The following is a 17,905-nucleotide window of genomic DNA, read 5'->3' on the forward strand; positions in this document are numbered from 1 at the left end:
AGGATAAATTTCTTCCTCTTCCCTGGCCTTCTGCCATGGTCTGCCCACTTCTTGTGTGTTATTTCAGTCCTATTCTCTTCCTGCCTTAGGAGAAGAATAATAATAAACCTGATTTATCTGAATTATTCAACAGAGAAGGGGTTTAGGAAGCAAGCTTCCAAACTTGTAATTCTTCTGTTCACCTTCCTTCCCTCCATCCTCCTTCCCTTCCTTCCTTGTTCAAAATCCTCACATAATTTAGGGAACACTGAGGACTTCCACAAAATTACGGTTAAGAACAAGACATTCATCCAGGATAAAATGTTTATTAAAATACGTCAGGCAAGGTCACTTCATCTCTCTACACTTGGCCTTATTGTTTAGCATGAGGGTTCACCGCCTGGATACAGGTCACGGCAGGCTCAGGAGAGCCACTCCCTTCCCACTTGTCACCTGATGAATGCCCAGGGGACAGGAGCAGCGCCTGCACAAGGTGCCTTATCTGTTTGTTAGTTTGTTTGTCCTCATTTTTTATGGGAAGATATGTGCCACTAATGAAATTATAAGATCATTTTTCCATTTCTTACTAAGACCCAAAAGTACAAATGATACTCTTAAAGAAAATACTAAGGAATGTAGAAATTGAAATGCACTAAATATGAATATCAAGTAAAAGATCAACTCAATTCTTGCAGGAATGATAACATTTCTTATGATCACATTTGAGTGTTCTAATTAATGTCACAATTATGTTCTTCATATAAAGGTGGGCGTGGTGGCACACACCTGTAATCCCGGCAGCTTGGGAGATTGAAAAAGGAGGATTTCAAGTTCAAAGACAGCCTCAGCAAGGCACTAAGCAACTCAGTGAGACCCTGTCTCTAAATAAAATACAAAATAGGGCTGGGGATGTGGTTCATTTGTTAAGTGCCCCTGGGTTCAATCCCTGGTATCAAAAAAAAAAAAAAAAAAAAGGAAGAAAATATATGTTTCTATGGTATTATTCTTATAATAAATGAATACCATTGGTTCTCAATTAAGTTTATCTATTTTTCCAGGTTTTCTATATATTATTTTAAATGTATTTTGAAGTAATGAGTTACACTTAAAGAAAATAATTAATTTTAGTTTGCTAAGATGATTTAAAATTTTTCCTCCATTTTACTGTAAATTAACATCTCATAAGATGCTAACAGAATTCTAATGAGTTAGTATTTAAGGGGTACACAAACTGTCATAAGAATGAATTTTTTTTCTTTACATATCATACTGCATTCAACTGTTGATAAATTTAATCTACCTTACTTTAAAATAAAAAGATAATTCACTAATAAAAATAGCATTTTTAGAAGTATCATAAGGAAAAGGAATGGAGAAGTGCTGGTATAAACCATTCTTAGTACCTAACAGTCTTTATGAATTCCATAACCTCGATGTCAGAATAATACTTAAGATATAACTTATATTTGATTGTTCAGAAACACTTAGGTTGATTCAACCAAATTATTGATAAATTCAGAATAATTAAAATCCTCATGAAGATTTAATGTTCTGTGTATGTGTGAAAATTATCCATGTAGCATGATTTTGATCAAGGTAAGCATATTTGCACAATACCTAATTCTTCCTCCATGGTAGAACCCTTGTTTTGTGAGCCAGAAACTCCCAAAACTCTGTTGAACAATATAGAAAAGGCACTGCCCCAAACACCTAAAATAAAGCAGAAACAGAATGATTTAAAATGCAACTGGATTTAGAAATAGCCAACATAATGAAAGATTTTGATCACTTACCCATTAAGAAATGCAAGGGGTTTTCTTCATATTTCTTCACAACTGTTCCCATAAAAAATTTGCTTCCAAACAAGTCAGGAGCCATAAAAGTGCCATATTTAGCCATGCCAATCTCATAGGGACTGAATTCAACCCAATCTGAAAGCATTTTAAAAAGAAAGTTATGTCATTATTGGAAAACACTACAGAGAATTCACATCTCAACGATACTCTGATTATTCTCATTCATTTAATCAAATTAAAATAATAATCAAATTAGTAAAATAAAACGTTAACCAAAGGCCCATTTTGTATATGACACTGTGTACAGGTTGAAGGACAAAAGCCTCTAGATGAACAAGATGCACAGTTCAGAGATCCATTCTTATTTGCACCAAATGAATACCCACTTTCATTTAAAAATTCAGATATCTTTTATAAAGTCTATCTTAATTCTAAAGAATGTGAGAGTGAAAACATGTTGAGAGTCACAGACAAGTCAAGATGGTGCCTGGCACTTTGCCAGAGGGAGTGGCTTGTGAAGTAACACCAGGGAGCCATTAGGATGATGGAGATTCCTTAATGACTGACTGCTGTATCCAATGATGTTAATTAAGTTAAGCTGTGTATAATTATTAAGATGATGAGGATTCCTTAATGACGGATTGCTGTAACTGGATGATGCTAAATTGAGTCAAGCTGTGTATTCAGTAATGTATATATACCTCTGCTGTCCTATCATAAAGAGGCTCCCGCTGTATCAACCTTTACAAGTTCCTTGTCACTCCCCCCCCCCCGCCCCCCATTATTTTGCCCAGCCAGCCTGCGGCAAAAACAACCAACAGGTATAAAAGCTACAAAGGAGACAGGAGAAACTGAAGTCTTTCTGACAGTATAAGCAGTCTATGAAAATGGGAAAAATGTTTTCTAACATTTTCTTTTTTCTTCATCTTCACTTAATTTTGCTTATTAACCATTTATTCTAACTCCCAGAATCACAATGCAAAGTTTCATGCTCATGTCTCAGAAACACATGGTGACAGGGACAACAAGGGAAGGAGAGGGCAGTATGACAGAAGTCTCTGGATACTTTTCCTAAAAACAGAATGAACCCCACCAGCCAGTCAGAAATTCCACTTCACTGGCAGAGGCTCCCGGAAGTATGACATGTCTACTTTTAGAGCACCCAGGAAGTGAAGCTACAGAAAAAGGCAAATGTTTTTCTCTGAGATGTATTTTTAAATGGGGGGTTTTGTCCATTGGCCAACACAAGAATAAACTAGTACTTTTTAGGTTCTTAATAATAAAAAAAATGAGAATAGTATTTTAAATGACAAATATATATTACCCAACTAATGAAAGTACAACCAATGAGTAAAAGAACATTGCATTTCCTAAAAGCATTAGGTTCATTGTCTTGTCAACTGTCGTGGAGAAGTGGACAGCAAACAAGTTATTGAGTATAGTCATGATTTCTTTTTTTATCTTATTTCTTAAATGAAAAGATACTAAAAACTACTTTCATGCAGTATCAAGAAAATCACCTAGCCTAATATTTTCTTGTATTTTCAAATGTTCTTATGTTAGAGAAAATTATGAAGCTGAAATTAAAACTTATGATCTTCTTCTAAAGAAAAGCATCGAAACCACAGTGCGCAGGACCCAGTGAAGGTCCTAAGAAAGGACACACCTACCTGCAAACATCAACTCCGACACATCAGGTTTGACATGCAGACAGGTGAAAAGTGGCAAAGGACATCGTGCAGCACTGACTTTTTCCTTCAGACTACTCAAAGTAGTGTTCATTCTCTGTCCAAAGAAGAATGGATGAAATGGCTTTAAATATGTGAACAGATAAACATACATAAAAGCTATTTAAAGTAGTACTTTCAATCAATGTGCTCGGGGTTTTCTAAAAATAAAACTTATTACTTCTGGAAACCTGTGGGTCCTGCATAAAAATAACAAAAGGAAAGCGCTCTGAAAACAATTATCTGCATTCCCCTCTCAAAAATAAAAATTATAACTCTAGGGACATGTCTCTACTTGAACCCGAAAGTAATTTGGCAACTTTGGAGCCTGAAAAATAATTTGGCAACTTTAGAGACTGGAAAATATTTATCCCCTGGAGCCCCTGACACAGACTTTTTTCCTCTGTCTCCTCTACTTTATCTTCAGAAGAAATGTCACCCTGTGGCTACATGTCAAGTGCGTTTCTTCCTGTGGTCCACTTCCTCTTCTAACTCTTTCCAGGCAATCTTCATTCTTCTACTTTAAAAATGCCACTTGTTTCTTCTATTTTAAAAAGCTTCTCTAAAGAGATTACCATTCCTGGGAGGCAGGGAATGGACAATAAAAATGTGAATTTTCCAAAGCAAAGGATTATGAAAGCACTTCTCCACACATCAAAACTAATATTTTTAATGAATGAAGAAGCACCATTTAGAAATGCAGGAGAGTTGTCATATCTGTCAGGGAGAACGTACTCAGTAGATGTCGTTGAGAAAATAAGTTGAGCTGAGTGACATCAACCAAATGTCCCGTATTTCACTTTATTCAAAATACTGTGATATAGAGTCTACTTGTATTAAAATGATCGTAGATGGAATTGTGTCTTACGTTGTGAATTAGTGTTTCTCCTATTAACATTCCAAAGACGTCCGTGAAAGTCACAGGCTGTCCAGAGCTTTTCTTCTTCCATAAAGACTCAACGTATCTCTTAACTTTCTGTGGTGTGAGCAGCAAAAGGGGGTTGTGGCTAACATTTTTCATTAGCTCTTCATTAATCTCCTCTGGCCCTTTCTCTGGGAAATCTGGGTGAGAATACAAGGTTGACATGTACCTATAAAGAAATCAAAACACAATCTATAAAGATCGAGAGCATTACCTGATAGTCTCCTAAGAAAACAGGCACTCCTGATCATAAACAATGGTGGGTATATTTGGTTAACTGATTAATCTGATTGAAGATATTAACCTATTTTAGAAAAGAATACATCAATCAGAATGGAGCTGGTCCACAATGAAAGCAAAGGAGAGAGTCTTGGAAGGAACACTGGATTTCCATGCACAGTCCAGGACAGGGGATGCCCTGCCAGACCTCCTGTCCACTCTCTAGTTGCCAAGAATGAGCATCTTTATCAGACTTTTAGAAACAAATAACACCAAAACATTTGAGTCATGTAAGTAAATCAACTCCTCTGGATGCCACAGTAGCAGAGCTATCTGATGACCTGACTTTCTGTTAGGATTATCTACCGGCAGAAAAATGTGCTGTCCACTATTATGAATGGTAAATCTCCTGACTAATGTTTTGGGTTTTTGTTTTGTTTTGTAAATTGTTCACTGGCCAAGTAGACAAAACCAAAAACCTTGCCAAAGGTAGACCTCAGAAGTCTTGATAATATGAATTTGAAAGCAAAATTCCAGAGAAGAAGAAAGTATGGTAAAGGATTTCTTGTGAAGCCTCTTGGTCACTACACATTTGGCCTCTTGTGAATTATCACAAGATACTGGAAATCACCATGAGCCTTGTATTTGGTATCTAGACAATATGTATTCAGTTACTGACGTTCCTCATGTGAACCCAAATCTCTAGCATTGCAGATCTCATAGGGAATAGCAATTATTCCTAATCTGAATCCATCAATAATTGTGATTTTCTTCAGGAGAAGAACTTTGCTTATTCATTCATTTTTTTTTTTTTTAACATCAGTGACCAGCTAATACTCAGCATATGGTAAGTAGAGCCTATTGAACTAACAGAATAAAACACAATGAAAGATATAAACACTCACCACCTCATCCAATCAAACACAAAACAGCATGGGGGGAGTGGGAATTAATTTCCAGTTTCCTTGGGACTCAAGACAAAACGATTACCCTAAGACTTATCATCTCTTCAGGAAGAGAGAGAACCTAACTTGTTGAGACTCTGCTATGCTCTTAGCACTGTGCTAGCTAATTATTCAGAAACTGCTGTCTCAAAGACCCATAATGATATCCAGATCTTCCATTTTAAAGATGAGGAAAGAAAGAATTGGTGTATTTTAATAACAGGTTCATATTCCCCGATTAATAACAGCAGACTAAAATTCAAAATTTATTCTCTTCCTGATAGTCTTTATTTTTAAATGTATTACACAAGATTTTCATGTTAGTGACCAAACTGTTCTCACCTTCACAATACATTAGAATTTCTCATTGGATTCAGTGTTTCTTGCAGAAAATTGAGTATAATGAGAAATTTAAAAACGGAGAGTGACAGACCCCAAAAATATGTTGAACAAGAGCAACAACAAAATTCTTGAAAGATCTTTCTAACACAAACTGGATTCATAACTGTACCCATGTGGTAAAGATAAATTGAATAGGTTTACCCTGAACTCAAGCCTTGTATAATCATCAAATATCTATATAAGTACAGCTTAGTATACTTGAAAGACACATTGTCCATCCATTCCTGTAGTTTTTCCAAAGTCAACATGATCATCCACATCAATGGAGATCTAATATTCTGGATACTCATCATTTTCAGTAAACGTACACATTGTTATGATGGCATTTGCTTATATTCAAGGACTTGAATGTTTTATATAATGAGGAAACGTACATATGAGTAAAAAACCAAAGACTCAATGTCAGTAGAAATCCATTTAGTCACTGAAACAATGTTTTTAAAGCCAAAGTTTCAAGGAAGTGGTATGAGCATCCTACTCCTGGAAGTCACCATTCCCTACTGTTCACAGAATGATCTATACAAATTATTCAAATCTTATTTCCATTATACTAAGATTCCCCTTCTCCATTTATATTTAGCTGGACTTTAAAATGAATTAACCTGTAATTTTACAAGTACGTCTGCCTGGTAGATTGCCTTTAGAAGGTTTCTTCCCTTCTTCCCAACATTAGCCACCTCCTTATGGGTTAGGTATTGCTTAGAATCGGAGACTCTGCACTACAGTTTAAGAGGTAGGTCTTTCCACGGGGCCACAAAGCATGCAGATGTCAGCCCAGTTCTTTTATTGTTCCTTGCAGAATGACTACAGTCCACTTCTGCTGTTTGGAGGATGAAGTGAACACACTCATTGTATCCTAACCCTTCTCTTTCTTCCCTCCTCATGCAGCAGCTGACTTAGGAATGCAACAGAAGAGCCTAGACTACTTCAGCCTCTGGCATTAGACTAGTGGTCTTTGTCGTTCAACCTTTATGAATACATATGCCTCAGAACCTGCCAGGGTGAGTTGGACATCCTTTCCATAAAGACGTTATGGTCACATCCAACACTTGGGTTTTGGCTTTCATGATAGCTAAAAAAGGAAAAATAGGCAACAACTAGTTTTGCTGTGCAACTATTTAATTTTAAATAGCTTTTTCTGCTTCTTTATTTCCTTAGTTCCGTGAGTGCAAGGTTCAGATATAACTGGCTTCTGTGTACATATGCCATCTAAAGTATAAAAATATAATCCCAATTTTTAACTATGTAATTTGATCTCTTAACTAACAACTAATTTCTAATTATACCAATCAAGTTTCGAAAAGGTGGGTGTCTTAGATCTAACAGCTTCTGTTACTGATTAGTAAATGAAAGGGTCTTATACTTATTTAATCTATGATTCTGTAAAGATCTCCTCTCATTTTTAACATATTTTTCTGATGCAACACCTATCTAAATGCTTCATAAGTGTGCAATTTTAAAAACTAAATGATGGTAGAGAAGAAGAAATTTTCAGTAAAATCCCTGTCTCCAACTCATACAATTCATGTTTGAAGATATCAGTACCTAATCCCCAAGACTTGCTCAATCCGAATATACAGAGGTATACACTTGGAATTTTTGTGTTTAAAAAATATCAAAGTGATTCTCATACATCAGCTAGAATTTGGAATGACTTGAGAAGATCTTCAACATTTGTGAAGCAAATATCCTGAAACCTTAGAGGAATTTCTACAAGAATTTTCCCCATAAAACGCAGTCACTTATACATGTCCTCATTTAGCCATTCAAAAACCATCCAAGGCAACTGAGGCACTGTGTTAAGTTGGAAGGGTTCATTAGGGACCAAGACAAGCTTAGTACCCACTTCAAACAACATGTTCTTTCTACTTATGTCTTTCTTTTTGAGCCTATCCCTATTAATGTGACAACTTCTGTTAAAATTGTTCCTTTTACCATGTTCCAGGAATTCTTCATACTTTTAACTTTGAGAGTTCTTATTCTCAAATTCTATTTTAGTCAATTAGATAGCCTGGGCCCTGCTGTCCATAGATACAGAGATACTCAGATTTTGCTCTAGATATAACACCGCCTAGGTTACTATTAACAATTATTATTATTATTAATAATAATGTTATTATTAATAATAATATTATTATTATAAACAATTAATATCCAGTAGCCACTTTAATGCTGCAAGAAAACAGCCCCTGAGGAAGAGAACTGTGCTAAAACCCTCAGAGAACACAGACTGCCATCGTCATTCCCCTAGGTTACTCAAGCCATGTCTCCAGGTTGGCTCACACCTAGATTTAATGAAACACAGGTAACATCCAAAAATAATTACCATAAAGGCAGTATCCAGAAGGGACGTCTGTATTATCCAGAATTCTATTCTGTGTTCACAGAAAACTTTCTGGGAGGTCCAGGGCTTCTCCTGATATTTCCGTGTTACCTCATTTCTGCTAAATAATGGTCACGTATCAGCAGAATACAAAAACTTACACCAGCCAGAATTGTAATTTGTTTTTCCAAGTCTTTCCGAATTCCTTCCTTTGAACTTTTTATTTTCTCACTATCCTTTTCAAGACAGAATTGTTACCATGAATCATCGGACCACATCGTCTTCTGTCTCATGGACATGTCTCCTCTTTTTATGGCTCACATCTGTGCGTTCTATCTTGCCTCCTGTTTCTGTTTAAATCTTTTTTCTTTCTTTCTTTCTTTCTTTTTTGGGGTACTAGAGATTGAATCCCGGGGCACTTAACCACTGAGCCACATCCACAGACCTTTTTTTGTTTTATTTAGATACAGGGTCTCACTAAGTTGCTTAGGGCCTTGATAAGTAGCTGAGGCTGGCCTCAAACTTGAGATCCTCCTGCCTCAGCCTTCTGGGCTACTGGGATTACAGGGTGCACCATCATGCCTGGCCATCTGAATCTTTTTTTCTATCTGTGATCCTTTTATTTCCTTATCCTTCATCTATCCCTCCACACTAATTCCTTCACTTCAGACTTCTACAAAAATACTCCAGGACCTTCAGTGCTGAAAACAAAACAAATCAAAACCCTTCCTCGAGCTCTACACTGTGTTCAAATATTGACTGTACTTTTCTTCCTTTTCTGATCAAAGTGCTTGAAACGATAGTTCTTTCGTGTCACACATTCCCATTCCCACTTTCTGCACTTTCACCCTGGAACGATTCATTTCTTATCCTTTGCGTTTTCACAATCAAAAAGTACACTTATTTACTTTATCAAATGGTTCTTGACAAAACCACTGAAGCTCTCCAAACCCAGTTCTAAACTCTCTTTTTAAAAACCACTATTTGGGTGGACATGAGGGAACATGCCTAAAATCCCAGTGACTCAGGAGGCTGAGGCAGGAGGCTTGCAAGTTCAAGGCCAGCCTCAAAAACTTTGGAACGCTATAAGTAATTTAGTGAGACCCTGTCTCAAAATTAAAAAATATAAAAGGACTGGAATGTGTTTCAATGGTAAAGTGCCCCTGGGATAAATCTCCAGTACCAAAACAAAACAAAATAAACAAACAACAAAAAAAAACACAATCTCAAAGCGCTTTCCACCCTTGCCTCCGGGGACTTAAGTATACTTGACTTTCCTCTATGAAGTCTCTTTGCAGTGTCATGGTCTATTAAGTTCTGAGACACTTGGGGTTCCACAAATTAAACTGTTGTTGGTAGTAGCTAAAGTAGTAGGAGCTGATGAAATCACCAAGGAAGGATGTCGAGGTAACGTAAAGCTCAAGGGAGATGCTGGAGGAAAGCCTGCCTCAGGGGGAAGCTGCTGCGAGCAGCAAAGAGAATATAGTACAGAGAACGACCCGAGAGGACGGAAGGGAGCCAAAAAGTCATGACAGGAGCAACTGGGAAGAGGGACAAGTCAATGTGTAACATGCCTCAGCTCCTGTCCCCTGCCCCCCAAAGAAGTTAGGGAAAAGAAGAACTTCAAAGGCACCGTCATATTTGGAAATTAAGTGGTCCTCGAGTGTCAATCTATTGTAAGGATTTAAGGAGTGCCTGTCCCTTAAAGAAATGGAATACAAAAGAGAGAGAGAAAGAGAGAGAGAGAGAGAGAGAGAGAGAGAGAGAGAGAGAGAGAGAGAATCTTTAAGACTTTGAAAGATTGAGCAAAAGTTACTCCTACATAAAAGCTGTGTACAGCTTTAAAATTCTCTTAATTACATTTCATAGAACTTGTTTTCAGACCCCTCAACAGGAGAATATAAGAAGATACTGCCCCAAATCTGTAACCAAAGCAATGCCTGCAACTCTAATTCAGTCCATGCATACACAATCATACCCCAAATCATCACTCAACGCCTGGACTTTCTTTATCAGAGAAGTTTTAGAAAGCAAACTTCTTGCAGTCCACTTGGATGGGCAACAGAAATCTAAAATTGTTTGAGTAACAGAAAAACACTCACTGAAAGAATAATAGCAAAATGATTAAGTAGGAAATTTAATGTAAGGGTCCAAGTTTTTCCATCCCAGTACTCGTTAAACAGGCAGGTGCCTGCTCTTTCCTTCAAGGGAAATAATAATGATGGGCTACACCCTTCTTGCAGAGGAGGTAAATCATTTTGAGGTACAAATAAAGAAGGTGGCAACCATATCTCTGGGTTACTATTTTTTAACCATGGAATATGGTGCCAAATATTTTAGAAACTATGGATTATTACATGTGGAACTCTATCTGGTCCATCTAGCTGTCCATAAGAAGACTGTGGTTTAGTTGAAAGAACGCTGGAATGTACAGGGAGATGAAGAGCCTGAGCTTATGTGCTGGCAATCTTGGACGAATCACTTGGCTTGTGAGTCAAATTTTCTTTAGCTCAAAAATAAAGAAACTCATACCCACCTCACAGGAAGAAATGACACAGATGCTTTAACATTCTAGACATATAAAATAGAATATTATGATACACAAGCATTGCATGGCTAGGTGACTAAAAAGGTCTTGTAAGCTGGAGTCAGACTTTTTGTAAGAAGGTGGTACTGATTTGAGTATCACATCTGAGCAAGAACTTCTATTTGATTTTCAATTGGCTTTTGGGGGCTAGGCAAACCAGAAAGAATGTAGCATCATCTCTGAAATGTTTTACATTTGTTAAAAGGCAAAGCAATAGACATAAATGTTATGCATATAGACGCTGTAATTCTCCACCTAAATGTAGCTGAACTTAAAAACATCAAAGGAAATAATGTCACACTCAGAAACAAATCAGTAAAACATATCATATCTTTGCTTTAAATCATTGTTTTTCTTCTTCTGTATTCTATAATATCTTGCATTTCCTTCTATTTGCCCTAAAGAAGAAAATGAATACCTAGTGAATCATATAGACTTAGACATGTTTGCAGAAAGACCACAAATCAGCAAATTATAGGAAGACTAAATTAATTATGGGTGGAGTATGTTATTCCACTTCTGTGATATTTATCTAGAATGCTCTTCAGTTGGTCTCTTTTTATGTTTTAACTACATTGTACGTTAAAGACAGGCTTAAAAGAAGCAGATGTGTGGCAAAGTCCTTACTAGGCATAGATTTGTCTTTTAAATAAACATGTTGAGTGGACTGTGGCATCGGGCTGGAACATTTCAATAATTTGAAGTTAATGCTCAATTTTCTAAATCCGTTTTCTCTTCTAATGCTTCATTTGGATGAATTCTACACCTCTAGAACGACAAAACTAAAATCAAACATGCATACTAACCACGTGGAGCCAGAAAGACCAGCAACGTAGGTAGCACAATCCAAAATTCCTGATTCATACAGCGCCTTCATTACACCGGAGAATCCCACCATGGCCCGGAAACCCCCACCGGAACCCAAGATGGCCACCACGGGCACCTGGAAAAGAGACCATGCACAGAGTAAAAATCACAAAGCACATTTCCCTGTAGTCTTGATTTTTATGTCGTACATTCCACCCTTTGCCTTGAAGAAGTACAAGTTCACTTATGCTTTGGTAATGCCAGTTTTAAAATAGAAGAAAATAATATTTTATGCAAGTAAACCAAGAACCAAAGTCAATTGGAAACCAGGTTTTAGTAAGATGATTTACTCTAACAACAACAACATACAAAAAATGCTGTATTTGTTCAGCCTTTATAATTTTTTGCCTGGCTTTTAGGTGCAGTGTTTTATTTGATTCTCTTAAAAATCCCACAAGGTGAGCACAAAACAGTTTTTTGCCCATTTTGTAGATAAAAGTCCTAAAAGGATGGTGCTTCTTGTGTAAGATCTGATAGCTGGTAATCTGCAGTTGAGTAAGCACTGTTCTTTCAAGTTATGTTTACAGAACATTTAACACTTGGTGACAGATCTGATGCTGGGAGGAAAAGAGAGGAAGGAATGTGGTCAGATGGCCAGGGTGTCCAGTTCTGCTCACTAGCAGATGATGATGTCCTTACCCAGAGCAAGGATCCCAGGACACAAAGCCAGGCTGAGAGGACAAGTGCACTCAGTCTTGGCCCAGCTGAACTCAAGACATGATGAATGCACTGTGTTTCTGGGACTCAGAAACTAACCCCCGAGTGCCCACTTCCTACTATGACATATCCATGAATGATTGTTTTACAAGGTTGGAAGGCATTGTGCAACTCTGAAATATGGATGGAAAAGTCTGCAGAGGTTGTGTTTTATGAGAGTTAGGTAGACCAGTGAATACTAGGGTGTCTAGGACCAAATTCCTAACCCCAAATCTTCTCTAACACCAATTGGCCTCAAATCAAAAGACCCTAAGCGTCCAACCCAATCAAACTCGAGACTCAGAACAAAAACACACCTGACCCGTGCAGGGCATCAGGGTAATTTAAATGGCCGTGAGATCAATGCAATGCTCAAACATTGATTTCAAAATCATGAATAAAGTAAAACACAAGTTCTTGATAGCTTTATTGAGCTAAGAAAGAAAGCTGGGGTGGGTTGTAAAGTGGGAGAATGGTAGCCACATAGGTTGGACCAAAGAGCAGGAATCTGAATTAGACCTTGAAAAAGGTTGAGTCTATGGCAGTGTGATGATAATAAGCACAAGAGTAAATTCATTATTCCAAGCACTTGGCTCAAGGTCAGGCCAAAACAGGCATAAGGAGGAAAGGGGATGTGATTTGGGGACCAGAAGGCCTGTCTTCTTACTGCAGCAGGAGGATTCAAAGGAATTGGAGAAAATGGGAATCCGAAAGGCTTAAGGCAAGGCACCTGTTAAGGCTGCTATTGCAGAAGGAAGGTCCTCTTTTTAAAGATGAAGCAATTGAGACACAAAGACAGCTTTCCCAGGGTTGCAAAACTAGAAAGTGGTGTCTGGGTTCAAAGCTGGATCAGTCAGATAAGAAAGCTGTTATTTCACTTTGACTCAGAAAACAAATGTCCCCTGCTCTTCCCAAAATAAACGTTGTGCCCTGAGGCAAAGAAAATGCTCTCAGGGCTTAGCTGACTTACCTAGAAAAATACTGGGTAAAACTAATGATCCTGGAACTTTTTACAGCTAGTGAAATCCTCTGTTTCATAACTCATACGGAAATATGAATTTAAAACTATAAAATTATAAATGTGAGCTGTTTTTTAAAAAGGAAAGGAAATCTGACGCATCAAGGACATACTTGTGTGCCGGCTCCATCATGGACATTTTGACATAATCTATTTCATCAAAGCTTCCCAGCTCTCAAACCAGAGTCTTTTAATTCCATTTTCCAAAAGAGTAAAGCATACGTAAGACTACGTTCACGGGCCAGTAGTTTATAAGTAGTAATAATCAGGACTTGGACTATGGTGTGACCTGCACCAAAATTCATGTTCTTTTTTCTTTGTCATTGATTAGAAAGGAAAGAGTGATCTCTATTGAGAGACACCGCTGTGTGTTTAGTCAAACTATATTTTACACTCATGCATGACTTTAAATAATATTAGCACAATTTTATCCAATAAATGAAGGCTAAATTTGGATGATTTAATACTCTGGTCATTCTGAAATAATGTTCAAAGACATAGCTGGAGAGTTATAAGGTATAGGTATTAGCCTTGGATGTCAAATAAATCAGAGTAGTTTATTTTAGTAGTTTTTAGGTTGAGTAGTTTTAGGCCATATTTAGGTTATATTTAGACTTAATATCATTAGCATTCCTCTATAAATGATGTCAGTAAATATTTCTCATACTTTTCTCATATGATTGTAGGAAATGAATTTTCATTTACCAAAAGTCTTGTGTTTTGATTTAATGTCTTGATGCAGAACCTTATCCATATCATTAATTTCCTTCCTTGAAGAATAAAATTATAAAGTTTGAAGGGAATTTTACATAACTCATAAGTTTTTAAGACTGAACAATTATTTTAAAAAAATAATGTCCTTACCCGCTGTATTAGGGTTTCCCAAAAAAAAAACAGAACCAATAGGATGTGGTTTATGACAATGAATTCGCTCGCACAACTGCAGAGACTGGTAAGTGCAAATCTGGTATGTAGGTCAGCAACTTCAGGAGAGCTCAGGGTACATGTGAATTCCGCAGGAAGGGCTGGAGAAGTCTCTTCTGCTCAGGGAGCCCAGTCTTTTTGTTCTATTCAGGACTTCAAATGCTAGGATGAGGCCCCCACCTCATGTCAGAGGTCAATCTGTTACGGATCAGCAACAATACCTGCAGCAAAACTAGCTCCTGCCCCACATGCTGCCTCCATCATTGCCTCCCACAGGCATGAACTTGCTTAACTGTCCTTGATCTGCAGAGTTCCATATCCTCATCCTCAACAGCCAAGGACCTTTGTGCCCCTTGAAGAGTTTTCCCCTCGGTGACTGCAACTGGAGTCTCTGGGACATCTGCTCTCCTGACCACTTTGCAGCGCCATTTTATTCCTCGGCTGTTTATGTCCCACTACAACCTCAAATGAGAATGACTCAGCTCCATTTCTCATCCGGAAATCCGACCAGTGCAAGCCCACACCTGCTCTGTTCATCTTCCTGAACTCCTCCATGGGGAGTCCTCCGCCACCGTCTGCCCTTCAAGTTTACAACAACACATACGGGGAATGAGAATCAACAGCACGAAAGGCCATTGTCAGAAGAAGGGTAGAAATAAGAAGTCTGCTAGAGGAAGGAAATGCATAAACAAAGGAATAAAAATTCCTACTGACAATTCAAGATCTTATTCTATTACCTTGTTCAGAAACTGTTTTGCCTCCCTCTGCCTGACCAGTCCCCTTCTCCCTTTTCTCTTTATCTTGACTTACGTGACAAACCTCAGCACAGAGGGAATGCATTGCTGAAGGCCCGCTTTACACTTGGATTCTCACCCAAGCTCTCTGTTTAAACTGGAGTGCTGCCCTCACAGCTGGCCTTAAGGAGAGGGGTTTCCTCTGTTGTTCTCTGATGAACACTGCGTTCTCTCCTTCTCATTTCCCCAACACTCTCATTCCAGATTTTAGTCCCCAACCAACTCTGCTGTTATAGTCAGATTTTAGGAATCACAGATTCTATCTAGTAACATTTCTCTTCACATAAGGGATCATAACCTGGAGACTTCGTCTGACCAAAAGCTATTTTAGAACAAGAAAATTTCAGGGTGGCCTCTGAATAATCACAATACATCGAAGGTTCCTGCACGCCAAGCCTTATGTTATCTGGCTCATCGGAATGCTCTCAGCCTTTCATTCAGGGAGAAATTACACAAATTAGAGACGGTGTTCTAACAACAACCTTGTTTATCAGATTTGAATTCCACAGAGACCAAGTCCAAAGAGAAAGGACAGTTTGAAGAAATGGCTTCAAGTGGACACAGAGAAGTGTGATGATGGAATCTCATCACAGAGGAAGCCAACGTGGGAATGCCCACACCAGTCCAATCTGAGCAAGGAACTGCATAATTTAGAAGAGTTTCCACTCAAATGATTAAAATCAATAGATTTTTTTAAAAGTCTCAGACTGGCAAAAATTGTAACTGTTTGACTAGTTCATTATGCAGGCAGGAAAACTAAAGTTACTAACTTTGACAAGTTATTATCCCAGGGTCCTATGCTATAGAACAGCAGCATCCAAAAAATATGTACAATAACTAGTTTTATTGAGTAATTACTATGTGCTCTAAGGCAATTGGCAAGTATTGGTACTCATTTTCATCCCACTCTAAGAGACGTTATCTCCATTTGGTAAGTGAAGCAGTGGTAAAACAACGTGCCCAAGTTCATTCAACATTTTAATTCAACATTGAGGTATGACACTAATGCTGTCTAATTTTTTAAAACAAAACAAGAAAGCCACAGTCTCTGCCTGCATTGAATCTTGGTTAGTACTGTTCCCTTAAGAAGGACAATCTACTCTTATACACCTTGAGGCTAGTTGTTCAGTACTGAGCTAAAGTGAAGATTTGGGCAAGAAGCATGGAAGTGGGAACTTAGGAGACCCAAAGAGCAACATAAAAATAGGAAAACACTATTTTTGTTGTGGGAATGCATGGTGTCTATTGTGTCTCTGTTGGTTATTTCTGCCAAGAGAAAAAAAAATGCAGACCAAAACCAACACAGCAACAAGAAGTTTTAATTCTAGAAATGACTTCCAAACACATGAATTTAATAATTTGAAGGACAGTCAGAGAAAAAGGATCATTACTTCATTTCCTATCTGTTGCAGAAAAGTCTGTTTACTGCCATTTGCATGAATCTGAAGCCAAAGATTCTATTCCATGGAACACTTCCTGTTCCTTTCTACAGAAGGAGTGCCAGGGGCTGCAACCTAGTTTCTCTTTTGAAGAACCCAAGAATAAATACCAACTGAATATCTGCACCAGTGCCTCTCATGTACATTTCTAATCTGACAGACTAAACTGGGATCTTTTCATCCAAACTCTCTGCCTAACAATGGTTTCCTCCTCTCAAGACCTGATCTCACTCTCTCTCCTTCTAGCAAATTTGTCCCATGAATGCAATGCCAAACTGTTGTTGTCGAAACCTGTGCCCCACTCATACGACAAAACACTCACTGAGGGTTTACCATTCTAGAGACTCAGCTGCATGCTAGGAATATAGAGATGAACAATGTGGATCTTCTCCTGGTTCTCGTAAAATTGACATTCTAATGAAGAAGACAAATACTAAATCACATTTTTGTGCAGTTAGTTTTAAAGTGTAATTGTGGTAAACACTGAGTAGATAAGGTACATAAAAGTGCATAAAGGATATAAATGAGAGTCCTAACCTAAATTTGGGGAGAGGCAGGAGGGATTGATGAAGGAGAGAGTCTAAGGAGAAGTGATCTCTGTGTGGATTAATCATGGTAGTGTGTTAGCCAGCAAAGTGTGGAACATGAGCAATATATTGAAGAGAGAAGAACCAAAAGAACTTTAGCTAGAAAAGGATTCTACAGAGATATGAAACTAAGAGGCACTTATTGGGAAAAGATGTATGCATGTGGAATAAACTAGCAAAAATGGAATAGGAACTGGGTGTGGTAGTGTACTCCTGTAATTCCAGTGGCTCAGGAGGCTGAGGTAAGAGGGTCATGAGTACAAAGCCAGCCTCAGCAAAAGCGACACACTAAGCAACTCAGTGAGACCCTATCTCTAAATACAAAATAGGGCTGGGCCTGTGGCTCAGTGGTCGAGTGCTCCTGAGTTCAACCTCCGGTACCCACCCACCCACCACCCCTCAAAAAAAAAAAAAAATGGTGTTGGAGATATTTAGTGTGACTGAGATCCCAAGAGCAATGGAAGAATTTTAATCTCGAGATTGGTATAACCAAATTTGTGACCTTCAAAAAGGTCACTCTGAATTCAGAATAAACAGAATGTGGAAAGAAGGAGAATAGGAACAAATAAGAACCCAGAGAAGAAAAATTTTTTTCTTGGGACGTAGACAGGCTGAGTTGGAGTGTTGGGAGGTATGCAATTGAGGACATGAAGGAGCTCTGCAGATGACCAGGGCTGAAGC

At 38.0% G+C, this 17,905-nt stretch overlaps 1 protein-coding gene across 1 annotated transcript in view; it reads right to left on the bottom strand.

Moving 5' to 3' along the window:
• Positions 1-17,905, bottom strand: part of Pla2g4a (phospholipase A2 group IVA) — a 127,457-nt gene that overhangs the window by 31,826 nt on the left and 77,726 nt on the right. Inside the window, exons 8-12 of the mRNA XM_076831495.1 lie at positions 11,706-11,842; positions 4,371-4,593; positions 3,446-3,560; positions 1,773-1,910; positions 1,597-1,689 (exon numbers count right to left, since the gene is read on the bottom strand). Coding sequence (XP_076687610.1) covers positions 1,597-1,689; positions 1,773-1,910; positions 3,446-3,560; positions 4,371-4,593; positions 11,706-11,842 — 706 coding nt within the window. The remainder of the gene's footprint in view (positions 1-1,596; positions 1,690-1,772; positions 1,911-3,445; positions 3,561-4,370; positions 4,594-11,705; positions 11,843-17,905) is intronic.

This window comes from Callospermophilus lateralis, chromosome 13 (genome assembly GCF_048772815.1).
Source record: "Callospermophilus lateralis isolate mCalLat2 chromosome 13, mCalLat2.hap1, whole genome shotgun sequence".
NCBI lineage: Eukaryota > Metazoa > Chordata > Mammalia > Rodentia > Sciuridae > Callospermophilus > Callospermophilus lateralis.